The sequence below is a fragment of the Gopherus flavomarginatus genome, chromosome 2, assembly GCF_025201925.1.
Source record: "Gopherus flavomarginatus isolate rGopFla2 chromosome 2, rGopFla2.mat.asm, whole genome shotgun sequence".
Lineage (NCBI taxonomy): Eukaryota > Metazoa > Chordata > Testudines > Testudinidae > Gopherus > Gopherus flavomarginatus.
Genome location: NC_066618.1, coordinates 162,419,367 through 162,446,968, shown reverse-complemented (window position 1 = coordinate 162,446,968; position 27,602 = coordinate 162,419,367). Strand labels below are relative to the sequence as shown.

The window sequence follows — 27,602 nt, the reverse complement described above, 5'->3', positions numbered from 1 at the left end:
TTTTTCAGAACCTCATGTTTAATCATGTTATCTGAAACCCTGCTGCAAAGGCAGTTTCTGCTCTGTTCCCCTTCCCAATGGCGCTAGAGACCTGGCTGAGCATCGTACCACGGGCCAACACTGCCCTCCAGTGGGAGAGAGGCAGGCTGGCTGCCCATATGCTATCAGCTGAGAAATAAACCTACAGCTTAGATGCTCCTGGGCTGAGGTGGGTTGAAGACGGTGGGATTAGTGCCGAAGCCCGGGCAGGTTTGCTTTGCCTGGCTCTCCCCTTTCAGAGGCAGTGAGACAGTCTACTTTGGGGATGAACCCTCCAGGGAGTGGAGCAATGGGGATGTACCCCCTGGGGCAGCTGGCAATCCGGTCCGCAGTTGTAATGTCATAGATGAATTATGCCTGGCACCACCTGGGCCAGTGACTCGCCAGAGCATCCCTATTGCTGCCACCGCATCTGCCCCCTCCCCAGCTGTCAGTGAACAAGTAGAGTTGGCCCGGATGGCCCGCTCCATCTGAGTCAGTGTCCCAGCCAAGCTGCCATGCCTGTGTCAATGGCACGCGTGAGATGTGCCATTGAAATTGCTCTACAGAGACCAATATCACACCTGCCCCTCTGCAGCGTGGCCAGTGTCACCCATGGGCTATCCTGCCTGAACCATTGTCTCAGCTTGATGTCCCACTTCTTCAGCCAATGTCACACCTGAATCTCCTGCTTGGCCCTAAGCTTTCATCTCCTCCCTTGAGCTCATAAGGACACTGCATATGTCACAGGAAGATGGGATCAGGTGTGCTGGGGAAGGAAGGTTCATAGATTCACCTTAGATCATCTCTGAGCTCTGCGATACCACAGGCGGTTACATTTCACCCAGTTATACCTGTATTGATCCCCGTAACTCGTGTTGGACTAGAGCATAACTTCCAGAATGGCATCCCATCTGGATTTGACGACATGAAGAAACAAAGGATCCACTACCGATAATGCTGGGCCAGAGAAACTGATGTAATGGGGAAAGAAGCCACAGGTCACTTCAGCAGCTGATTTAAATGCTGTTTTTAATAGAGATGCCCAGGAATCTCTTCTGGGGACGGGAGAGTAACACAGACCCTTTGGGACAGCATTATTAGTACTCTCTATATTAACTGCCATCAAAGTGCTGAGTGCTGTCACACAATACACAGCAACGCATGACCCCTACCCTAAATCTATACAGCCTAGGCTAAGGGAGAGGGCACTTGAATTCTATCGTCCCCCCATCCTGGACAGCCAGGCCCGAACAGGCTTTCAGTCACTAGTGATATGAGTTTGACAGACTCAGCTTTCACCCTAAGGGACAGCTGAAGAGCAAAGGCTCTTGGAAATGTCCACTCCAGCCATCTCCAGGGCTAGAGAGCTGGCACAACCGGGGGCCAACACAGAAAGTCCTTTCTCTTGTTCTCTCTCCTCTTCCCTCTCCTCCCTTTTACTGCACATTCTTCTTCTTGTTCATGAACCTCAGGGCCACATTGTCGTATTCAGTTTCCCCAATCCAGTCTCCCCCTTGCCTGGCAAGCGGGTGCAGGGCGGGCACGGCCATCTTGGGCACAGAGTAGTCATCCCGCTGGGGGTTGTAGGGGTACTCGTGACCCACTGGGTCCTCTGCAGTGGCCTGCAGCTTCCAGGCCTCCCCTTTGACCTCCTCAGGCTCATCGTACACGGTGTGGGCAGACAGACCCTCAGGGTCATCATAAATGTGCTCTGGCTTGGTCTGAGTGGGTGGCTGGCTCCGCTTCCTCACACCTGCTTCATCTATGCTGTCATACAGTGGGTACGGGACCTCTGGCTCCTCAAAGCCCCAGAGAAAGCTGCCAAACTCTGTGGCCATCAGGGACTTGGTGATGGTGTCGAAGGGCACGGCATATTCAGACTCAGGTGCCTCTTTTGCCTCTTTTGCCTGAGCCACCACCTTCCTCGCCTGCTGCAGGGTCTTGGCTCTGCCCTGCAGGGGCAGCCTTAGGGAGTCACGTGGCTCCGCGTAGGGCAACTCGGAGTCAGCAGGGGAGATGAAACTGCTTGTGGGCTCCCCAGATAGGGGGAAGCTGTTGGTGGGCTTCACTGATTTGCCTTTGGCTGGCTTCCCCTCCAAGCTAGACTCCAGAGAGAGGCATTTGGTGCTGGCCATGTGGTGCAGCAGGGATCCCCCAGCTGAGACCCTCTCCTCACCATCCCTGGCTCGGCTCACGGTCCTCACAGGAACGGGAACCCTGAGGGCATCGTCAGCAGGGCCGACCCACCGCGGCTCTTCTGCTCCAAGGCCCCTCTGCACGTTGATGGCTGACTCAATGACCTGGAAGATCTCGTTGCCCTGCGTGGTCTCAAACTCAAAGTTGCCTTCTCCAGAAGTGCATCTTCGACCAGCTTCAAAGGAGAAGGTCACCTAGCAGGGGTGCAAAGCCCAGCAGGGTCATATCCCCAGCACTGTGTGGGTACAGCAGCCCCTGCCACACTGAGGATAACAACATACTACAGCTGCTAACTAACCCTCCTTGCTCTCAAGTGCGAAAGGCCTGTGCTAGCGATTGAAGGCTCTAGAATCAAACCCAGCTGATGACTCATACTGAGGGCTGTTATACCCACTCCCCACATGGCAGTATTTGTGCCCCATGGATAATTTTCTCATCTAGCTAACCCAAGAAAACTCTCCTTGCCTGCCTTGATGTGACCTATGCAAGAGGGACAAGGATGTCCTGACACAAAAGGGGGCTCAGTCTCCCTGCAGGAGCTCTGGCTTGTGCAAGGGGGATGTCACAGCTACTCCAGTCCCTGCCTCCCCCAGCAGGACAGTGCACATGTATTATCTTGGAGAAGCTCATAAACTACCCCAGTTTTAGCACGTTGCTGGCTGTGGGGAGAGCTTCCAGCTCCCAGTAGGTGAGGCTTTAATGAGCAGGGCAGGAGCGCTGGCTGTGGGAAGCACTCACCTTCCAGGTACTGGCAGAAGGGGCTGCAGCAAATGGCATGTGAGTGCCAGCTGACAGCTACTCTTGGCCCAGTCCTTCTGACAGGAGGACGCTTGACTTTTAACAGACTTCCTGCTCTGATAGCCCCCATCTCCACCCTTCACATCAGAGGAGCTGTTCCCTCCCTCTGGGTCTGCATTTACCTTATCCCGTCCAAATCTCCGCAGGAACTTATACGGCCAGGTATAGAGCACGCCCCCCGTCTGCAAGTCCTGAAGCTCCAGGGCCTCCTCCTCAGCTCGGAGGATGAAGCTGCCCCAGAGGCGGCAGCGCTCGGTGGCCTCCGTGGCCCTCACAGTCACTTGGAACTCCTTAGTGGCCGCGGCTGCAAAGGAACACATGCTAGAGGTGATCCTGCTGGCCACACTGCAGCTCACAGCCCTTCCACATGGCACCTCGTGAATTTTTCATGAATACATGAGCTCCCCAGGTCTCCCTCACACTGTCAGCCCTGCTGCTGGGAGCCTGCGGCTCAACAGCACGTACCCCAGCAAGCCTGTCATCTGCTAATGTAGCAACGCAGAGGTGGGGGGAGTGCAGTTACCATCAGGCCTGGCTGTGTCTTACATAACCAGCGTGGAGTAGGACATGCCACGGACAATGCAGCTGAGCGCTCAGCCTGAGAGGGATCCAGTACAGCCCAAGTCCATATGGGCCAGTGGCACCATCATACAATGGTTAGACTGGGGATGATGGTATGTGGCATGGTAGGTGGCTTACCCCACAGGGGGTGAGGAACAGGTGAGAGGCTAAAGATCAGGGAATCTCCAGCCTTCTTGAGAGCTGATGGGTATTAGTGAGGTGCTGCCAGGAGTTTCCCTCAGACTCAAGGAGGCTTTGGGACCAATTTATCTGCCTCTGTCTCATCCCTGGGGCTCCTCAAAACCCTCCTAAAAGGCAAATGCTTTTCCCTTGGGATGCACAGCACACGAAAGCTTATGCTCAAATAAATTTGTTAGTCTCTAAGGTGCCACAAGTACTCCTGTTCTTTTTTCAGAAATGTCCCAGAAACTTCCCCTCTCCCCGGGAGGAGGGGCGGAGAACCCCCACAACCCCTGGATTCCCCTGCAAGATCTTCACACGCAGAGTCACACATGCGCTCCCCGTCCCAGACGCAGACTCATAGTCATGCACAGACAGACATGCATATGCAGACAGCCTCTTTCACACACAAACCCACTTCCCCCATTTCGAACCGCCCAAGCTGAACGCTACAGTGTGCTCGCCTATCAGCTCCCTGCAGTTTGCTTGCTTGGCATCACAGCTCTGTCCCGTGGCTGTGGATTGGAGACAGCACTGGCATTTCAGTGGGTGATCAGCTGACTCGATTCCTCATCTCCTGTAGCACCCAGGATCTTGGGATGTTGGTAAAGGGCTTTCCAAGAGCCCTTTGTTAAGAGATCAACAGTGCATCAGTGAGGGGATGTGCCCCTAGTTGGAGAACCAGGCCTGCTATCTCTGAACTCCTCCATGCAGCACGCCCATGGATGTAAATTCTCCTCTCTTCCCCCTACTGCACCCTCCTCACCCCAGCCCCACGGTGTGACACAGCTGGCACAATGCAAGGTGAACTTTCCTCGAGATGAGCCCACCACATCCTTCCTGTTCCTGCCAGGGCTCCCTCAGCTTAGCAAGTGGGGCCAAGAGATGCAAAAGCTTCCGCTGCCAAGCCGCATCCCCCTCCTGCTCAGCGCAGGTGCTGTAACAACCACGAGGCCTCACCGGGGCCCTTGTGTCCCCCAGCTCTGCCGGAAGCAAAACATGGAGCATGTCACTTCAGCCTCCTGAAAGGTCCACAGAGCTGGGATCTGCAAGGGCTGTGCCCAGCCCTGCACTCACCGAGATCTTCCAGCAGCCACCGTGGGAGCCAAACTCTGATCCAAATGCACCTGAGATTCACACTGTGCTTTCAGCTGCGCGACATAGGCACATGGATGGCAGACTTCCAAAAAGCCCGCAGTGCTGTGATAAGGGGTGTGGGTGACTCAGGAAAGGATGCTCTCTCGGGGTCAGTGCCCTATGCTCTCGTGTGATGACGGAGGTGATGCGGCAGAGAATAACGTCAGTGACTCAGCAGGGGGCACTCTCCCCTTGGAGTCAGTGCTGACTCCATTACCCCAGAAGGATTGGAGGAGGAGTGGGGGAGCTGTCCAATCTGTCTGGACCACACTCACCACCTGAGCATGGGATCTGTTAGAGAGGAGAGGGCTGATTCTTGCATCCCCCTGGCGCTTTGTGCCATCGTTCACAGCTGGGCACAGTGGGTGCCAGTCTGGAATTCTCCACTCACACTAGAGCTCACGTTTGGCACTCACTTTGCCCAAGTATAAATGACTCCACCAGGTGAAAGACAGAGGAGAAGCAGACCTATCCTCCATCTTTCAGAGGTGCACAAACCCCAGGTCCTGAGCCCAGGGCACTTCCCCCAAGGACAGGGATATTCTAACCCAGTGTCCTGTCCAAATTCCAGTTTGGCCAATTACATCATCCATCTCCCTACATGCTCCCTGCAGTTTCAGCTGGATCCTGCTTCTTCTCCTCTTCCTGTCCTAAGCTGCCGGGTAGGGTTCCTGGGCCTCTATTTACCAGCTGCCAGGTTCCACCCTGGAGGCAGCAGCATTTCAGCGGTTCTTAGGTGATCGGTTTGAAAAGAGCTTTGTGAGGGAAAATCCTAGGTATGGTATTTATTCTTATTACGAGGCCAGCTCCCCACTGAGAATGCAGGTCAGCCTCTCCCCAGGCCATGCCAAATGCCAGCAGTCTTGGGACACTACTTGCACCCCCACTCCATGTAAAACAGCCCTCTGTAGCCAGGGCACAGTCCAGCCAGCAGATCTCCCCTGCCGCCCTTCCAAACCAGCAAGACCATTCCCACTTCCCTAGCACCTCACTTGCCCCAAGTTCAGCTCAAGGCAGGCCTGTCTCCTGCAGTAGTTTGCCAAGTGCGATGCAGCTCAGCACAATCTCCCTGTGGCTTATCTGCTCCCTGCAACACGCCCCTTGGCCCTCTTTGAGAGAGGGAGGTGAGTGTGCTGCCTTCTCACTGGCTGATAGGAGAGCAGATCAGCACCCTCCAACGGCAGGGACAGGCTATCCCATTCTCCTTTAGAGGATAGATTAAAAAAAAGTGACTCACCATCTGAAGAAGCCTGAGACAGACACAGGCTGGAGATGGGACCAAGGGAAAGATGCAGGCTGGATCAAGACACTGGGCCAGACTCACCCCTGGATTTACATCAGTCATGAATTTGGCCCTTTGCTCTCAATTCTCTGCCAATGCTGTTGTTTAATACTGCAGACAAAAGGCTTCCATGTGTGTGTGTGTGTGTGTGTGTGTGTGTGTGAGAGAGAGAGAGAGAGAGAGAGAGAGAAAGAGACAGAGAGAGACTGCGCCTGCTCACACGTATGTATATGCATGTGAGTGTGCCCATGCAAGTGAGTTTGTGTGTGCGTTTGCATGTGAGCATCCCCAGGTATATATTTCCAGGTGGGAAGGTGTGCAAATGTGCAACTGTGTGCATACGCATGAGCATGTGAGTTAGCCAATGTGCTTGGCATGCCTGTCCTCCAGACAGGAGCAATGCCCTGGAGTGGGGGTGATTTTCCTTTGCCAGCCACCCTATGGGTTCCTGTAAGACAAGGACTGTGCTCTGGGAGGATTAGTCTCTGCTCCTTTCCCAGCAGCCCGTGGCGCCTTCCACTTCCCTGAAAAGGTCCCAGATCCATTACTCAGGTTGCCTGTGACCTGAAGAGGTTGCTATGTTGATGATCGAGCAGGATGTTTGCAACAGGCCTACATCCGCAGGTCAGTTGGTAAACTAAGCCCAAGCCAAGTATGTGTGACACCAGCTTTGTTAGCTCCCCACATGCCTTCCTAGCAGCACTCAGAAGGCAGTGAGACACAGAGATGAAGGCAGAGGGAGAAAGTGCCCCTTCTGGCCCCTGCATTTCAACCCTTTCCCTATATAAATATTCCCAATCAGAACACTTGGCCCTCAGACAGGCCCTTTCCTCTGAGGATCCACAAGCTCTGTGCAGTGCTGACTCAGTCACATTACCCTCATTGCACAAATGGGGAAAGTGAGGCACAGAGAAGTGACTGATCCGCGGTCATCCTGCAAGTCAGCAGCATAGCCAGAGCCTCAATTTCCCTTTCCACGTGGCTGCGAGCTGTCTCATTCCCCCACCCCACGCTCCTCTCCCTTCACTCAGATCACCCAGCCCAGCTGCGCTACTTGGCATGCAGGGTTGATAGCCTGTTCCAGTGGCATCCTGGGAGTGGATGCATGGACTCTGTGCCTTCAGTCACTCCTCAGACCAGGAGTACAGGGTTGAGGGGCTCTCATGGGAAATGGTGCAAGACTGACAAGGGTTCTAAGAGCTCTGGACAGTTGCGAACGGCCGGTTATCAGCATGAGGCACAGTTCTACCAAACCACAAAGCAGGAAGCGCAGGAGGGCTATTTATGAAGCTGATTTTCCATTACACTTCTTGCAAAGAGCAGGGCTGAGCTATTGTTGCAGCCATGTTCCTTTTCAAAATTAGCAGCATCGCTTATCTGGCTCTTGGGCTAAGGCTCCAGGTTTAATCTTTAACTTAGCACAATGGGCTCCTGGTCTGTGACTAGGGCTCCTAGGCAACACAAATAATAATTGCCAAGTGATACCGACAAATGTCTCCTCTGAGCTCACCATTATATTCCCTTCCTTCCTACTTGGGTACAGTGCAGTGCTCTAGCGAGACCGGGATGGTGGGCCAGGGAATTTCTCCTTCCCGATGTCTGTAGCTGCCTTCCCTCTATCTGTCAGGGTGCAGCTTTGCACACAAGTTCAGCATCACCCCTTTAGTTAAACTAGTGCAATTTTGTGGCCTGGGAAAACTCCCTTTTCTCTCCCACTCCTGGCGGCTCATGGCTCAGAGTGGCTGGGACCCACCACCCTGCATGCAATCTGGTACACGAGTGCAAAGTGGGTGTGAGCATCTGCTACTATGACTGGGTAGGACCAGACCTCCAGCTGGCAGAGAAGAGGAAGTCAAGGGGACTGTGCTGACTTAAACTATATGAGGTTCTGTTGCCATGGCCTGAGACGCGCCTGCAAGAACTGTGTTCAGAAACAGTGATCAGGAAGAACGACATGTGTGAATGAGTCTCCAGCACCATTGCTGCTAAAGCAATTCAGACACAGTCTCCCTGGCCTGGGCAAATCCCAGGACTGTGCTCTGAGAACCATGCTACAGATTCTCTGAACATGGCTGTAATTGTGGCTTCAAATGTGGACACAACCCTGATTCTCTGCAACTAGTTCTGCAACAGTTTCGGGTGTGCTCCCAGTTCGCTGATGGGCACTTGGACCCAGAGGCTGGCTGCAGGCTTCTGGTGTCTAATGAAGTCACGTTCCCCCATGTGAAGAGTGTCACAAGCAAAAGCTTGATGCCCAAGGGAAGGGGGTGAAGTAGGTGGCAGAAACAGGTTAGGAGACCCCAGAGGATAAGGGTCCCCCAAAAGACCAAACATGTCACAGGGTGTGAGACTTGGGGAGCATTGCTATATTCAGCCTCATCATTATGTCAATTTGCTGCTTGGTTATGAGTCAGTGGCATGGTGGTGGTAATGTGAATGAGGTGACGCTGATGGTCCCTAGATCTCTAGGCTGCTGGTTTTAGCCCCAGTTAGGTCAGCTACCCAAGTAGCAGGAAGTTGTTACTCCATGAGAGCTGGTCAGTAGTGGAGTCTATTTAGAAATGGGACCTGGTGGGTTTAAAAGGCAAAATGTGCCAACATATGCACTAGGGGGCAGGTCTGGTTGCTGATAGCCTGGAAACTGTGGGGTTAATGTGGGGCAATGCCACTGAGTCTGCCAGTATGCAGGGGAGAGCAAGGAACAAAGGGGCATGTGGCAGCCAAGCTGGGGCTGGTGGTGAGAGATAAGGGGCTGATCCAAAGCTCACAGAAATCAATGAGAATCTTTCTATTGATTTCAATGAGTTTTGACTCAGGGCCCTAGGGCTCTGGGATATTAAGCTCCCACCTGTGCATGTGACTGTCCCCCAAAGTAAGTATGGGGCTGGCAGGCAAAGGAGAGGGCATGTCCCTTTTTGGAAAGAGGAAGCATGATCCTACATTTCCCAGCAGCCCCAGCAAGAGCTATCAGAGAGCTCTGCTCTTCTGTAAGCACCCAGCAGGCTCAGGGATCGTGGCTGAGTCACACTTGACTGTGGTTTCGGGTTCCACCAAGGCAAGGAGTTATTACTCCATCACCCTCCTGCTGCGCCCGCCCTCTTCCTTGCTTCCCCTCAGAAAGAAGCAAGCAAATCCACTTGAATCACTTTGCTGGGGGCTTCATCTCTGCTGTGCCATGCCTCTGCCCCTGCTGCGCCCACTCCACCCATCTGGCTGGCTGGTTGGCTTTCGCCACACATCACCTGTCTCTCTACAGACAACATATTCATCCTTATACCCACACCATGCACATTCAACTATCAGTCTATCCGATTTCTCTCTCTCTCTCTCTCTCTCTCTCTCTCTCTCTCTCTCTCTCTCTCTCTCTCTCTCTCTCTCTCTCTCTCTCTCTCTCTCTCTCTCTCTCTCTCTCTCTCTCTCTCTCTCTCTCTCTCTCTCTCTCTCTCTCTCTCTCTCTCTCTCTCTCTCTCTCTCTCTCTCTCACACACACAAAACTGTATCTATTTACCTGCCTGTTCATAGCGGCTCCATCCATATCTCTAGGTATCTCATCTTCTAGCCTATGAGTTCTATGGAAGTGAACAGACAGGTCCAGTCTCCAGTGCCTGCTGACCCAGCGCCTTCCACCAGAACTAGATGCACTTCAAACACACATGCACGCATGCACAAGCAGAGCCAGGCTCTCTCATTCCCACCCTACCTTTGGCCCTGGAGCTGTACAGGGAGTTCTCCTCCATGGATAGCGAAACTGAGTGGCTGTCCTTCCCCACTGCTGCCTTCCGTTCATCCCTGCTCCTCTGGAACCCGCAGGGAAGAGAAAAGGATGAGTGTGGGGCAGCCCAAGTCCAGCTATGCTGATCTGTGCCCATGTGGTGTCTCCTCCCCAGTGCTGAGATCCAGATGCCAGAGCTGATAGAGAGGGTGTCCCCCTTCCTGCAACCTCATCTCCCAGTGCCTGAGGCTCTTTGTTGAACTGCCAAGGCTCCTCTCGCTCCCTAGACCAACAGGGGTTTGGAGACCCTGTGAAGGACACAGGGGATACCAGAGCTGGCCTGAGAGAGCACCCTGAGGACTCTGAGAAACACTTCAACATATGCCAGACCTCAGTACTAATGGGCAAATCTGGGCCATCCATTCTCCATGGTACCCTCCAACACGCACCTCCATGGAAACCCCAGCTCTTGGAGTCCCTGATCTCTCCAGGGCCCCCTTCCCCCTAGATCCTTGGTGCCATATCTTTCCAAGTCCCCCACCCCCTGAACAGCCCCCTCCAGATCGTTTCCATCCCCGCACTCCTAAGGACCCCTCCATATGCCCCCATTGCTTTCCACCACCACAGGGAGCATGCCAGCTCTCTCACCGCGAAGGCCAGATTGCAGAGGGTGAGGACCCAGTTGGCCACCTCGGTGCTTTCAGCTGCCAGCAGGTAGCGCTTGTCCATGGTCTCCAGGATGAAGGGGACAGTCTCCTTGGGGCTGCTGGTGTCCCCATTAGCCTCAGCCACATGCACACAGTTACTCAACTTGATGAGTTTCTTGCCACTCTCAGTCTTCTTGGGCTTCTCAGAAGTGGGAGGGCTGGAGCCCTCAAAGAGCTCCAGATGGGCACAGGAGCAGGCACTCTCCCGGTGCAGCACTGCCCAGAACTTCCTCCATTTCTGACCGGGGGGAAGGAAGCAAAAGGAACAGAAACATGCGGGTGTTAGTCAGCTCTGCCTTTGGGTTCCTAGGAAGTTTTGCTTCCTGACTCTCATGCACTAGCCCAAGGCTGCAATGTCTGGGCTGTAAATGGTCTCCCGCGGACAGCTGGTTTGTTTTACATGGAAAACGAAAGCCATTCCCATGTCTTCATGGCAAAAAAACAGTTGTGTTTTTACACCAAGACACACCTAGAGCCATGGACTATTTTCACTGCAATCAGAGGTGTGTTTGCGCTGATAGCTAGCTCGATGCAAACTCTAGGGTAGACAAGCCACCCGCAGTTTTTACCTTGGTGTAACTAGTGGAGTTTAACCGTATATCAGCATACCTTGGTTTAAGCTCCATCACAGTAAAAACTGCAGTGCCTTCTCTCCACTAGGGTTTATCAAAGCAAACACATCTCTTATTGCAGGGATGACATGGTCCGTGTCTCCGCCCTGGGGTGCTGTTTTAAAAAGGGCCATGAGGGTAACAATTTCAAAAGCACCTGTGCCTTAGGAGGCCAAGTTCCACTGCAACAAGTCAACAGGATTTGGGCTCCTAAGTCACTTAGATCCAGATCCTCAAAGGCATTTAGACTCTTAACTCCCATTCTGTGACTTAGAGGCTTCTGAAAATTTTCCTTGAGTCTTTACTTTTGATTGGCTCCTGTAAACATCCCAGACAACCCACAAAGACACTGAGACTCAGGGTGCATCTACACTACCCGCGGAAGCGAGCCTCCCAGCCCCGGGTGACAGATTTGGGCTTGTGCATCTCACACTATCACATTAAAAATACCTAGGTTGAGGCTGCAGAGGTCTGAAACCTAGGGAGGGGGGTTGGTAGCAGAGCCCAAGCTCCAGCCCCAGCTGCAACTTCAAACTACTGTCTCCTGTCTTCACAGCTATTCTTAGCACTGAAGCACAAACCCTGTGAGCCTGAGTCTGCTGACCCAGGCTTAGGAGCTCGCTTCTTTGTTGGTTGTTGGCTGTGTAGCGGTACCCTCAAAGGGCTGGTCTAAACACACATATGCTAGACAAAAAACACCAACACTGGTTTTCATTCAAACCTTTTGTTGTGTTGGTGCAGGTTACATTAGCTTGAAGGGCCAGAGACTCCACAAAGTCTGCTAGAGACTTCACTAGCGCTCTTGATTTTATGTGGAAGGAGCTCAGATACTGTAGTGATGTGCAGCAGGATAAAATCCTTTGATAGATAGACAGATTAGATTAGATAGAGGGGGTGTATGGAGATAGATAAATAGATAGATAGATAGATACTCTTAACCTGGACTCAGAATGGCTATACAGATAGCTATATGTACATGCCCTGAAATGGCTCTGTCAGAAATACTATTGCCAAATTGACCCGCTGAACTGCTGCCAAGACAGCAATTTCGCCCTGCAAATCATAGACTATCATAGAATCATAGAATATCAGGGCTGGAAGGGACCTCAGGAGGTCATCTAGTCCAACCCCTGCTCAAAGCAGGACCAATCCCCAGACAGATTTTTGCCCCAGATCCCTGCCATTTGCCAATGTCCTTGCTAAGGGCCAAGACCTGAGTCTACTGAAGTGAATGATGACAGAGCTGTAGTTGAGTTCAATGGCAACAAACTTGCCCCAGCAGGATTTCTGACCCAAACTGTAAGAGTTAATGGATTAACTGTTTTTAAGTAATTACCTCCATTCTGAGATATTAGGAAGGGAATAGGGTATGTGTGTTCATTCATAAACAGCCTCCTCTCAGCTGCCTTACTTTTAGGTTCTGCAATTTAAATATCCAGTGTTGATAAGAAATTGCTATTCTTTCGGAAGTGTCCTCATCTCATAGTTTTTATTATGAAAGATTATCCTCTCTAGACAATATAACTACCCAGAAAACAAATTCTGTTTTACAAAAATTTTCTAGGTTTTGAAATCTGTTTTCATGCTGAAGAGAAATAAAAATTAGACCTTTTGAAATTTCTTGGGACAAAGTATGAGCTAGAGAGAAACCCACCCCAGAACAGCCAGCAGTGAGGGCACTCACCTGAGCTGTGGGATATCCAGGTTCAACTGACTACTCTAAATAATGCTAAGCAGGGACTTGAACCTGAATTTTTCACATCCTAGGAGGCTTTCCTAACTACCAGCCTATAGTGTCAGTCTTGCTCTTGGTTTGGTCCAATGAATATTTAGCTATACAAAGTAAAACTGTCCCAACAGAAAAGTGACTGTAGTCTGAATCAGGCAGAGTGCCCATGATGTCTCTCTCTCTCATTTTTTTTTATCAGAAATTCCCTTCTGAACTTGACAAAAGCTGTATTAAAAGGTCTGTTTCTGAAAAGTTTAAATTTCAGTGAATTTCTATTTTTGACATGATGTTTGGGCTCATATTTCCTATATTTAGTCTTGGTCTAGAAGTGAGGGTTTCTGGAAAGCAGCTTCTTTGCTTAGGGCCCAATTGATGCCTAAGTGCATGACCTAAAGGATCCTGAAGTGAAATGGACTCTTGCCATTGACTATCATGGGCTTTGGATCAGGTCCTAGATTGTTTCCGATTCTGTAAAAACAGGCAGACGTCACTGCATCAGGGACGTTTGCGTCACGATTTTGAAGCTAGCTCAAAAACCAGAACAGCTGAAGACTTCCTTTTTGTTACAAAATGAATGTTTAGATTCTGGAGAATAAGTAGGCAGAAGGAAATAGGGTCCAATTTACCTCCCCACTGTGCACCAGCTGAATCAAAGCCCTCATTTTAACTGAGGAGAACCTGACCTTTCTGTGTACATGGCTCTAGAGTGATGCCAAGGACAATCTGCAACATGCATATATGGTGCACCAAACAGCTTCCCCAACTCCACAGTGTTGCCACAGGCTATTTGCTTGGGTTAAACTTTCATGGGGGGACAGCTGCCACAGGTCAAAGACGATGGTTAGCTGGTATTCTGCCTGCTCTGCTCTAATGTGTTACAACATCACACTCATCTTCCTTGGGAGGGGAGAGGAGGCCAGGATGCTCTGTCTAGCCCAGCCTTGGTGGTGGAGGAGTGTTTCACTGAGTAGGCGGAGAGCTATTGACAGTGACAGAAATAGCAAGGGTTGCAAACATTCATTTGGTTATCTGCTAAGAAGATATGCTCCATCTGTGTTCGTGGCCTGTTAGCTAGGCTCTCACACACAGATCACACACGCAGCACTGACATTTGCAGACGGAGGAGTTACTATTCAATTTCACGTGTACATCTAGCACTGGTGATTGGAATCTGCTGCTTAGCCACGAAACTGAAGTCAAAGCCAGGCAACCTTCCGGACCCTGGCCTAGAGCTGTTGCCAATTTTGGCTCAACATATTCCTGAAGGTTTCATCACATGAGCTAATCTTTAATTAAAGATTCATATTTAATTCCTGGAGACAATCCTGGAGGGTTGGCAACCCTAGGGAGCAACTTGGAAATAGTAGAGGAACTCCAGCCCCCCTTTAGGCTGCCCACCCCCAGAGGGCTAGTCAGTACCATGATTGTTTTGTGCAATACAGACTCTTGAGGGCAGGGATCTGGACTGAGATCCTTTCTCTCTGGTGCCCGCAGGCAGCACACTGAAATGCCTTTCGGTTACCACCAGCATTGGCTACGTTGATCAGCTGACCAACAGGAGAAAGAACCTGTTTCTGTGAACAACCCCGTGAGTCCTCCCATCTCTAAATGTGGTACAGGGGCCTAACTCCCTTCTCCTTCATGCTGGAGTAAATCAGGGGTCACTCCACAGTTACACCAGTGCAAGAGAAAGGGGAATCTGAGGTTTCTAACCATGGTGCAAAGGAGCATTTCCAAAGAAAAGGTCTAGGGGAAACAATCACCTCTCACTGTTCATTGTAGGCTAAATACTCAGCTGGTGTTAATCAGTGAAGCCTGGGGAGATTAGGCCAGCTGACACCCACTGATGATCTGGCCCTAAGTCTTTCTTTGAAAGCTAGGCCTGGGCCTAGGAGCCAACACCTGCACCTGGTTCTGAACTTCCCAGAGTCTAGGGGGATGTTGGACCCAGGAGTCCATTTAGGGCCCATCTCTATTAACAGTGCATCTCCTGCATGCCAGGGCTCATGCCCAGGTATCTAAGAGTACGTCTACCCTGCAATAAAAGACTGTGGCACGGCTGCAGCTGGCCCGGGTCAGCAGACTCAGGTTGCAGGGCTCAGACTTCGGAACTACAAAATTGCAGTATAGATGTTCCATGAGACCTCCAGCCCAAGCATATACACTGCTTTTAGCCCCACATGTCCAAGTCAGCTGACCCCAGCTCTGAGACTCAGTGCAGTGCGGGGTTTTACGGCAGTGTGGACATATCTTTGGGGGTCTCATTGTGAGTTTCCCCTGACAGCTCAGTTCCCACAGGATATGGCAGGCAGTGCTCTGGGGTTTGAACTCCCATTTTGGTCTGGCTGCAGCATTTCCAGAGGAACCTTCCCGAGAACTAGCATGTGCTGCAAGCAGGTGAAAACTAACTGTGCAGACTTCTGCTTTCAGGGGAGCTCTTTGCAACCTGAGCCCAGCTCGGATCCTTGCAACCGGATCATCTTGAGATCTGCCCAGAAATTGGGCAGGAAGTACGAAAGCTCCTAAAATGCTGCAAAGAAGCAGGGGAACAGAGCCAGAGTGGGGGGAGAGCTAGGGGCGCCCCTGCAGCAGAGCAGGTGGGTGTGAGCAGGGATGCTGAGCACAGGGGAGGTCCTGTGACACCGTAGATCAGAACTGAGTTGAGGAAGCAGGGGTCTCCTGCAACGTAGGAGCAAGCAGGGAGTGCAGTGAGTCTGGGTGGGGGAGCTCCTGCTGCAGTTGCAAAACAGCGGTGCTGGTTTTTTTAAAGCCCAGCCCATGTTAATGCCAATCACTGTCAGGTCCCTGACAAGTTGCCTGTGTCAGTACCATGAAGACAAATCCTTGCTGCCCTCCTCTTCCCCTTCCCCAGCGTAGATTGTCCCCGTCTCTGTACTGTGAGTCTCAGGCCCTATATGCCTTGATCCAAAGGACAACGAAAGCCAGAGACCTCAGCTTCTGTCTGCCCCAGGGCTCTCATCTGGAGGGGCGTGACTCATTCCTGGGAGTCACCGGGCATAATGAGGGATTTCTACAAGAGGGAGGAAGATCTGGTGAGCTGTAGCTTGTGCCCAGTTGAGTCACCAAGGCAGCAGATGGGTAGCAGAAGGGGGGATGCTGGAGGGGGCACATCGCAGTAGGATCAGTGGAGTGAAACTGGGCAAGGGACTGTTTAGGCAGAACATCCAGGGGGTTCTTAACGGGGTGGAGAGTGTGAAGCAGGGACTCATCTCCCCAGAGAGGCCCATACATAGGGCATTTAAACCCCTAGGAAACCAGTCTGGATCTCTAACCCTACTGCCATTCCCAGCCCGGGTACAGCATAGCAACGAGGCCCCGCCAGGAATGAGGGGCCAACCCCGCAAACTGTCCTGCTTTGCAATAAGGCAAGATGGCGAACTAGGGGCACAGAGGCAGGCGCTGTCTGAGTCCAGGATGGAGGAAGCCCAGGCCCCAGGCAGGGCGTGGGAGGCCCCACTCAAGAGCAGCTAGAGGCTTCAGGAACCAGCCTCCAGCCCCGGCAGAGATGCCCAAGTCGGTCCTTACCTTCCCGAAGGTTTGCTGCTGCTGGAGGTACAATAACCCCTGTTTTACAACCATCTCATCCATCTTCTATCAAGGAGCATCCTCTTGCTCTGTCACACGCACTTTCCTCTCCCAGCCCTCTCCTCTATCTCTCTCGATTTTTCATACATCCCACCTCTGACCCATGCTTAGCACCTCTTCCTCACCCAGTCCACCCCACTTCTAGCTTCGGCTCCCTACCCTTCAGTTTAACTCATTCCCTCCCCAGACACCTTCCTGCTTCTGCCTTCAGGGCTGGGTTTGTTCCCGATCTCACTTCATGAGCATGTGACGTGTGGCCGGGTTGTTGTTTTTTTTCCTAAACATATACGTTTCACACTTCAACTTCCTGTATTTGCGATCTTACCAAAAAGGGCAGCTAAAGACGCTGTTGTTGAGCGCTGCTATGTCCACAGACAGACTGCATACTAACACACTGACATACCGTCAGATTGTACATGCAAACACAGAGATACACACACTGACTCAGAGAGACTGTATGCACTGACAGAGACACACAGACACTGACAAACTGAGGCTTTTCGCACTGATACACAGAGACACAAGACACTGACACACTGAGGCTGTATGCACTAACACAGAGACACACAGACACTGACACACTGAGGCTGTACGCACTGGCACACAGAAGCACACAGACACTGACACACTGAGACTGTATGCACTGACACACAGACACACTGAGGCTGTATGCACTGACACACAGAGACACACAGACACTGACACACTGAGGCTGTACGCACTGACACACAGAGACACACAGACACTGACACACTGAGACTGTATGCACTGACACAGAGAAACACAGACACTGACACACTGAGGCTGTAAGCACTGGCACACAGAGACACAAAGACACTGACACACTGAGACTGTATGCACTGACACAGAGACACACAGACACTGACACACTGAGACTGTATGCACTGACACACAGAGACACATAGACACTGACACACTGAGACTGTATGCACTGACACACAGACACACTGAGGCTGTACGCACTGACACACAGAGACACATAGACACTGACACACTGAGACTGTATGCACTGACACACAGACACACTGAGGCTGTACGCACTGACACACAGAGACACATAGACACTGACACACTGAGGCTGTACACACTGGCACACAGACACTAACACACTGAGACTGTATGCACTGACACACAGAGACACACAGACACTGACACACTCAGGCTGTATGCACTGACACACAGAGACACACACTGACACACTGAGGCTGTACGCACTGGCACACAGATACACACAGACACTGACACACTGAGCCTGTACGCACTGACACACAGAGACACACAGACACACACACTGAGGCTGTACGCACTGGCACACAGAGACACACAGACACTGGCACACTGAGGCTGTACGCACTGGCACACAGATACACACAGACACTGACACACTGAGCCTGTACGCACTGACACACAGAGACACACAGACACACACACTGAGGCTGTACACACTGACACACAGAGACACACAGACACACACACTGAGGCTGTACGCACTGACACACAGAGACACACAGACACACACACTGAGGCTGTACGCACTGGCACACAGAGACACACAGACACTGACACACTGAGGCTGTACGCACTGACACACAGAGACACACAGACACTGGCACACTGAGGCTGTACGCACTGACACACAGAGACACACAGACACACACACTGAGGCTGTACGCACTGACACACAGAGACACACAGACACACACACTGAGGCTGTACGCACTGACACACAGAGACACACAGACACTGGCACACTGAGGCTGTACGCACTGGCACACAGATACACACAGACACTGACACACTGAGCCTGTACGCACTGACACACAGAGACACACAGACACACACACTGAGGCTGTATGCACTGACACACAGAGACACACAGACACTGACACACTGAGGCTGTACGCACTGACACACAGAGACACACAGACACTGACACACTGAGGCTGTACGCACTGGCACACAGAGACACACAGACACTGACACACTGAGGTTGTATGCACTGACGCACAGAGACACACAGAGGGTGTACGCACTGGCACACAGAGACACACAGACACTGACACACAGAGGGTGTACGCACTGACACACAGAGACACACAGACACTGACACACTGAGGCTGTACGCACTGACACACAGAGACACACAGACACTGACACACTGAGGCTGTACGCACTGACACACAGAGACACACAGACACACACACTGAGGCTGTACACAGTGACACACAGAGACACACAGACACTGACACACTGAGGTTGTATGCACTGACGCACAGAGACACACAGAGGGTGTACGCACTGGCACACAGAGACACACAGACACTGACACACAGAGGGTGTACGCACTGACACACAGAGACACACAGACACTGACACACTGAGGCTGTACGCACTGACACACAGAGACACACAGACACTGACACACTGAGGCTGTACGCACTGACGCACAGAGACACACAGACACTGACACACTGAGGCTGTACGCACTGACGCACAGAGACACACAGAGGGTGTACGCACTGGCACACAGAGACACACAGACACTGACACACAGAGGCTGTACGCACTGACACACAGAGACACACAGACACTGACACACTGAGGCTGTACGCACTGACACACAGAGACACACAGACACTGACACACTGAGGCTGTACGCACTGACACACAGAGACACACAGACACTGACACACTGAGGTTGTATGCACTGACGCACAGAGACACACAGAGGGTGTACGCACTGGCACACAGAAGCACACAGACACTGACATGCTGAGACTGTATGCACTGACACACAGACACTGACACACTGCACCTGCCTCATGCTTTACTTATGAGCTTTAAAGAAACAGCCATCTTGTCCTTGATGCCCGCTCCTCAGAGCAGGTAAATGAGGTGGTTCCAGGGAAATGGGGCAACAGGCAGTCATGCAAAGCAGGAGATAGCAAATGTCCTGGTGCTGAGAGACACTGACTTCACTTCCTAGAGGCTAGATGACTGTCTTTAACCACAGAGCAGAGCCAGTCAAGCAGTGGCAGGCTAAGCTCCTGAGCCTGCAGGCAGTGTAGCCAGTCTTTGATATTGAGGGACAGTGGAAACAAGTCACTTACATTTGATGCAATGGAACAAGATTTAACTTGGTGCTGTGTGCTGCTGCTCTGGGAATCCCGGGCTCAAACAGTGTGTGTGAGGGGATTCTGCACCCTCAGAGAATGGGGCTGGAACACATTAGTTACAAGAGAGACCCTAGGGGAGAAAGTGCACACATTAGCTAACTGCATGGGCTTCCCTGCACCCTATTGGCAAATGGGGCTGCAGGGCCGTCCTTAGGATTTATGGTGCCCTAGGCAGGATTATTAAACTGGTGCCCCTGTGCCTGTCTTGCTCTGAGCAACACAAACATAAGCTTACACTAGTGGAAAACTTGCCACATGCATGTTATTAAAACCAGTTTAACTTAGTTAAGCACATTGTAATGCTGATGGACTAGCACTGAAGAAGTAGCACTATAGAAAAAATTCTGATTTGACAGAATGATGCAAATAATATAATTTTTCTAATTTGTCAACATTTTATTGGAAATTTCTGTGAAGAGGTATTGAAACAAGGATTTGTTTTTAATTAAAAGCAATCTTTCTGGCTTTTTTGGCTGCAAAATCAGTAATAATGTCATCGTATGACAAAGACAAAGTGATGTCTTGTTTGATTGCAAGAATAGCAAGACCAGTCAAGTGTTCCTGACCCCTTGTAGAGCGGAGATAGTTTTTAATGAGCTTTAGTTTTCAGAAACTCCGTTCTCCTGATGCCACTCTTACAGGAATTGTCAGCAGAATACGAGTAGCAATGTACACATTAGAATATATGTCAACAAGTTTGCTGGTATGAGTAAACTGTACAATGTCCATCATCGACTTTGCATGTGGCAGCATTGATGACAGTGTCCTCAATTCTCCATACAGTTCAAGTTCATTTAAATCAAAATGATCGCTGTGCTTCAGGAGGCTCTCAGTGCACCTGCGTACTGGCCAGGAGACAAGCATCTGCCGAAATGGCACCGAATTTCGGTGACATTTCGGCGGATGCTCGTTCACTGCCACAGTCCTTCGGCTGGCACCCGCCAGACAAAAAAGGTTGGGGACCACTGCTCTAGGTTCTTGCACTTTGTCATTAGTTGCTCTTGTTTTCCTATTTCATTGAATTTAGTCCTGCTCAGCCCGCTACCAGCTGAGTGAATGGAACTCCAGGCCGACAGCAGGATGAGTGGCTCAGTCAGGGTCTCAGCCGCCAGCTTGCTCAGCCCGCTGCCAGCCTGGGGTTCCTTGGGGGTCCCCAGGCCAGCAGCGGGTGCTGAGTGGGGCTGGTGGCCGGGAATCCGGGTGGCAATGGGGCAGCAACCGGAACCCCAGGGCAGCAGCGGGCTGAGCCGCTCAGCCCACCACTGTGTGCCATCAAAAATCAGCTCGCTCGCCACCTTTGGCACATGTGCCATGGGTTGCTGACCCCTGCTCTATATACTAGTAAGGAGATGAGCATATTACAGTTGTTGGAGGGCTCTATTTAGCAGTAACAGGGCTATAGGAAAGCCAGTCAATATTTTTTGTTTCTCTGATGAAAACTGGCCCACTCCCTTCCCCATACCAAACTAGTTACAAATAATTGTCAACAACTTAATTTTCTTTTTTTTTGGCTAAGATACTGATTTTTAAAAAAAAATATTGAAATTGAATTCAGGATTGTTAGCAAGCATTTTTGGCAAACAAATTTGTTAAATGACAATCTAAATGGCAACGCAGTAGTGCTTTCATGCTTGGCTCACCCACAGCCTGCTGGTCCAACAGCTGCAGTAGAGGAGGAGATAGGTGGAAAACTGCAGAACCCCAAAATCCACCTCTTGAGGTGCAGAGTGGCAACAGCAGCAGCAAATCCTCAGGTCCAATCACACACCATTGGGCACCACCGCCAGCCCAAGAGACCATGGCTTTGTCTTATATAGGTACCAGTTACTCCCACCTAGGGTGACTAGATAGAAAATGTGAAAAATCGTGATGGGGTGGGGGGGAATAGTAGCCTATATAAGAAAAAGACCCAAAAATCGGGACTGTCCCTATAAAATCGGGACATCTGGTCACCCTACAGGTGAGTTCCTTCCCCCACCCCTTCCCAGAGACCCCAGCAGCCAATTCCCTCCCTCAGACTATGCTGCATTCGGCTCTCTCAAGGACCCAGCAGCCCTGCTCTTACATGCTCCACTGCTTCCCATCCGTTGGGGCTCCCGGCAGAGTGGTGCCCCCAGACCTAGTGGTGCCCTAGGTGGCTGCCTGTTCTGCCTATGGCTAAGGACGGCCCTGTGGGACTGGCTTGGCCCCTCTGGAGAAGTAAGGGAGGATCTGAGCAGAAGCAGCTGGCATGCGCTTTGCATGAACTAAGCACCCTTCCTACCTGCAAGTGTAGGTCTACATCTGTCGGAGCACCCTCTAGTGGCCAATTCACCCCTCCCGTGTTCTCTTTGTGTCTGACAATAATCATCATAATAATAATAATGACTGTCACTTGTATTTGAATACAACTGCGACTGGAAATCGGTTTCCATGTGTTGGGTTCAGGAAATGCGTCAAGGCAAGTTGGTATCTACATTCCCTCCTACTGTCAGGCAAGATGGAGCGATGACATTCTGTTGCACGTTCTCCTTCCTTCATAGCAGAGTACCAAGCTCACCTGTCATGGCCTGTATCCTCCCGGGTCACTAAGTATGTGCTGCTTGATGCAACCCTTGTAGCAGAGTTTGAGATGGCCAATCTTCTTACTGCCTTTTTGAAATGCACTGTACAGAACTCTCTTAGGCAGTCGATTGTTCCAACCCAAGTCATTTTCCTCCGTGCTGGCATTATTGCCAGCCGTAGTATTTCATTGTTGGTGATTTTCCCAGGTCATTTGATTCCCATTATGCTGCATAGGTGGTGTCGTGGCAGGCAGTTAAGTTTTTGGATATGGCACCAATCAAGGGGACAGGTCTCTAACGAGACTGACAATAATGTTGCATAATGTTATATAGCGTTTTTCACCTGTAAGAAACCTATAATACATTGCAAACAAGATGTCCAAGAATCACTTCGCCCATTCCCCTCCCACTGAAACACAGCCACCTCTGAGGCAGGAGGCAGCAGCTATGTAATATGGCATCATTACACAGAAATTTTAGGACAGCAAGTGAAGAAGAATTCAAACCCAGTTGAAACAGCCAGGGGGATTTAAAGAAGCAGAATAGAATAACAGATTTGGTCAGGACACCAGGGTTAATGCAAAAGGCCTTATTCTGATTTCAGTTACATCAGTGTAAATCTGGAATGGCTCCATCAAGTTCAGTGGAGCTATTCTGTATTTGCCCTGGTGTAACTGAGATCAAAGTCTGGCTCCATGACTCTTAGGGAAAGTGCCATGGGATCTTTAACAGCCCTAACTGCTCAGAACTTCCATCTGAAGATGCCCCAATGATTATTCCATACAGCCCCTATACACACAGCTTTGTTTCTGCAAACAAATTCCAGAGGCGCTGTATTTTACAGGGACAAGAAAACTGACACTGAAATCACCCCACTTGGAGACAGCACGCTGAAGGCACTTTGGTTTATTTAGAGAGAGGCTCAGAGATGCTGTTTCTCTTTCCATGGTTTCACTGGTAAACCGAGCACCCTGTGAATAGGATCCATATTTCACCAGATGGCTCAGCCAGAGATATCAGAGACATGACATTCCAGATGTCTGTGGACTATCCAACCTGCGTCCCTTCCCTGGCATATTGAGCATCCTCAGAATATCCGAGTGGAATCTCTTCCCCATGCTGGGCACCTGGGGGACCAAAGATTTGTACCATTTTGTTAGCAGATTGCACAGCCAGATGCTATCTGAGCTGTATGCTTTTGCTGGCAGATTGGGCAGCTGAGGTAAACTCATCCCATGCCACTGGATTGACACATTAGGCATCTGGTGAATATATCTGGTTCCTTGTTGCTTCAACCACACTGGGGGCATCTGTAATATTTCTGAGCCACACTGATTCTCTGGGAGCATGGGAAACTGGGAAGTATGTGGTCCACATTCTCTCAACATCCGGATGGCTACCCAGGGACTATCAGACCAGAACCGCTTCATCAGTATATTGCTAAATCCCAAGGATATCTGATCTATACTCCCTTTACTGGGACACAGGGCAGCCTGAATACTGAACATTCCAATTTTCTATCTGCTGGGGTGAAGGAAAGGACTTGCACTACAGACCTGATGCTTCTTTGGCATATTTCATTTTAACTTGAAACATAGATCGAGCCGAGGGACGAGAGACCATCACCATCAGGCCTGAATCCCAAAGCTTGGTTACAGATCCGAATCTTAGCTTTCCCAAAATTTGAGGATGTGTGAATCCAGTGTCCCCGTTGGGTCCATTGCAGCCTTCAGATCCAGATCCATAGGCAAACATCTCTAACGTTTGGGTAGGTTTGACTCCAGGGTAGCTGTTTGAGCCCATTTCTAGGTAACCTAAACAAAATTAAACCAATCATATTTTATTGTTTCAATCACTTTATTTCTAATAATAATTACAATAATTTTTGCATGATGGTAGAGACCACAATGTGCTCAGTCTACAGAAAAATATAATCCCTGCTGAAATGGGGCACTAACACTTGAAGGTCCTGTAAAAGGCTAGTTACTCTGTTCTAGGTGTTTGGAATAACAGAAGTAGTCATTGGGCAAGAGGAAAAGGGTTTTGGGGAGCAATCACAAGTGGGAGAGGGAAAGTGAATGACCATCCCAGACCACTGTCCCTTTAAGCCCAGTTGTGGGTCACACAAAGGCCATAATCTTGATTTGTTGCCATCCTTCCAGAGCTTCCTCCATGAGGCACACCAGAGGCAGCACACCTGCTCCTGTCCTGCCTGGGGGGTCCTGAGTTGGGATGAAGGGCTGGGGAAAGAGGAGATGGTGCCTGAGATAGGGAAGTGTTATCCAGAGTTTCCAATGAGTTCAGACCAGTGCAAGGGTCTTTGCAAGGGACATTTCATATCTGGGGTTTTCGGGGGGCACCAGGCTGTAACTCACACCATCACGCCCTCTTCCCCAAGAACGTGGAAGGGGCCGTGATTGCCCAAGAAGTACTTGTGTGGGAGCACCTTGTGCTCATCCTAATATTGTACAGGGGATTTACTGCAAAGACCTTTGGCAAGCGAGCATTCACATACTCTCGCCGTTAGAGCAAGGAACTGGGACCCAGGACTCCTGGGTTCATAGAAGAGACCTATGCAGGATTCTTCCCTATTGCCTGATTTCTAGAGTTTAGTCCTAAATGTCCCAAGCGATGGAGCTCCCAGACCACCTTATAGATCTCACCATCGGGAAGGCTGTCCTGATATTCCCTTTCCTAGTACCATTACTTGCATTCCAAGTTCTTTGGGGCAGGGACTCTCTTTGCTATATACAATGGGACTGCGGGGTCTCAGGCTACTGCAAAATAAATAACTAGAATTCCATTCCTCCTAGTTAATCCTCTGTGTCACTATAAATAAGGATCCTCCTTTCTGGGAGTTCACAGCCTTCCGATATTGTCAGGCTGTTAGCACATCCCCTTTCAGTCATTGCTTAGCTAAACCAGACGGATTTAGCTCTTTTAATCTTTCCTCATCTCCTTGATCATCCTTGTCATTATTCTCTGAACTCCTTCCAGTCTGTCGATGTGCATCTGGGAATGTGCTACCCAGGACTGAACACGATATTCCAGATGTGGTTACCCCAGAGACATCAGATGCCAGAATTTGCAGCATGCCTCAGCATCCTCAGCATCCACAGCTGGGTCCAAGTTTTCAGAAGAGCTTCAGCACCTGCTTAAGCACCTAATTAAAGGGCAAGTTTTTCTGACAATGAAACCTGGCCCACAGAGAGGGACTAATGTCTCTCTGCTTATGACTGTATGACCTTGGGCAAGTCACTTACTTGCCCTCCCTGTAACTCAGTTTCCCCATCTGTAAAATGAAGACAATGATATGCTCCTGTGAAGCTGAATCAGCAAATGTTTGCAATGGGCCCTGATGGAAGGCACCGGAGCCAGGCAAAGTGTTATCACTGCAAGAAACCACAGGAGATCACGTTCCCTCACCAGCTGGACATAACTAGGAATGAAATCGTTTGGAATCATTTAAAATATACATGAGACCCAGGCTCTTCTCTAACCAGAAACAGGCTGTTATTTAAACCCTCACTGCAGATAGCATATAAACCATTACAGGTCTCATAGGAAGCATCTTTCACAGCTAATCATTTTCTTTCCTTGAGTGCTTGCAAACCAGATGCAGCCTCCTTTCAACTAGGTGCTCCACTCTCCAGTCTGTTCTGTTCCCTCACTCCCACCCCCATCCCTTCCACCCTCTGCATCCTCTGGCAAGAGGAGAGCCCAGGCTGCATTAGGATTCTGCAGCTGCTGGGACAGGCTTGCGTACAGTCCTGCTTCCGATGCACTGCAGGGGGGTGCAGAGAACCTGTGCATCTGCCTAAGGTTCCCCTGAAATGCATCCAGCTCCAATCTTCTCCCTCGTTTCCCCCTGGTTAGGTTAGAGGGAAATTATGCCAACTGTACTCCCCAGCACTGCACGCACATCATTTTTTGTTCCCCTACAACTCAGCCCTTACCATCCCTGGAACACCTTTACAACTGTAACCTCAGCAGCACTCCCCTGTTCCCCAGCAGAATGTGGAGCATTAAAATGAAGGCCCTGAGTGACATTCACCTGTGTACAGAAGGTGAGAGAAAGCCTGTGCTTCTCTTAAGCATAGCCCTCATGCTGGACCTTTGCACAGCAGGGACCAAGTGGGACTGAAGCGATGAGCAGGTTTTGTATTGACCCCGCTACACAGAGTGCAATTTCACTCCTCTGTGGAAGGGTTACGAGTGCAAACACCGATCCTCCCTTACTGCGAGAGCACCACATTGCACAGTAGCTCTCCAGAGCTCTTTAGAGGACAGCTGTGTTACTGCAGCATTCGGTAGCAGTAAGGGCATCTAGTCAATGTCCATTTGGCTCCTTCAGTTGAACGGCCCCTTTGATCTCTTTGAACACCACTGCCTCAGTGAAGGGTACGGGGTTAGGGCATGCTAGGATGGGGCACTTCCTAACCCTCAAGAGTCCGTTTACCCATTCCCCAGGCAAGCCAGTGGCAGGACAGTCAGCTTCAGAGCTTCTTGCCCATATCCTAATGTCCTTCATGAGAGACCTGACCCATGGCTGTTGGCATCCAGGATCTGGGGCATCTCAGCACCAGCCAGAGGAAGCTGGAAAAGCCCTGCCCTCCAGGCTCATCTGCTTCCCCTGTCCTGTCACGGGCCATTCTGATTTCTGCAGCAGAGTCAGTCAGCCGGGGGCAGGGATGGCACTACGTTAGTAATAATCAGAGTAATCCTCCTCTTCCTCACTGCTGTGGGAGCCTCTTCTCCTGGGTTCACTGGGGAGCTAAACATGGCAGGAGGAGCAGCTTCTGTAGCAGAACACAGAGGGCAGGAGAGAGGGATAAAGGAAAGGGAGAGGCAGGATCAGTGAGAGGGATAAGAGAAGCCCAGGTGGGCTCTGTAGCAATTGTTCCAGTTTCTGCCTCTGCTCATAGTGTAGCATCTTGGGAGGGTGTTTCTGACCTAGGCCTTTCCCCACTGAATGCCATGCAGCAGACCTGAGACTGGCCCCTGCCTCTGGCTCACAGGGGAGCTCTGCAGACTATCTGCACATCGGCTGGCAAATCCTGAATCTCTCTCCCCGCCCCACCTCTCTTCCTCTGGAATGAGTGGGACAGGGGCCCAGCCTCAGATCTTATAATTTCCCCTCCAGTTTCCCCTAAAAATGGGGACAGAGCCAAGGATTTCATTGCAAAAGGCCTTCCCTCCCTCCCAATCTCCCTTTCTCCCTCTTTCTGTCCCCCTTCCCTTCATCCCCGATTGCCTTCATCTCCCTCCCCCCTCCTCCTTTCTCCTTGTGTCTACCTCTACCCTCTCCAGCAACTCTGCTGG

At 50.8% G+C, this 27,602-nt stretch overlaps 1 protein-coding gene across 1 annotated transcript; it reads right to left on the bottom strand.

The window, feature by feature from the left end:
- Positions 1-1,033: 1,033 nt before the first annotated feature.
- DOK2 (docking protein 2) lies at positions 1,034-16,781 on the bottom strand. Its single transcript, XM_050940052.1, has 5 exons — positions 16,481-16,781; positions 10,536-10,832; positions 9,876-9,972; positions 3,138-3,319; positions 1,034-2,411 (listed from the first exon to the last, which is right to left on the bottom strand). The coding sequence occupies exons 1-5, from the start codon at positions 16,541-16,543 to the stop codon at positions 1,458-1,460; spliced, it is 1,593 nt and encodes a 530-aa protein (XP_050796009.1). The 5' UTR covers positions 16,544-16,781; the 3' UTR covers positions 1,034-1,457.
- Between the last annotated feature and the right edge of the window lie 10,821 nt (positions 16,782-27,602).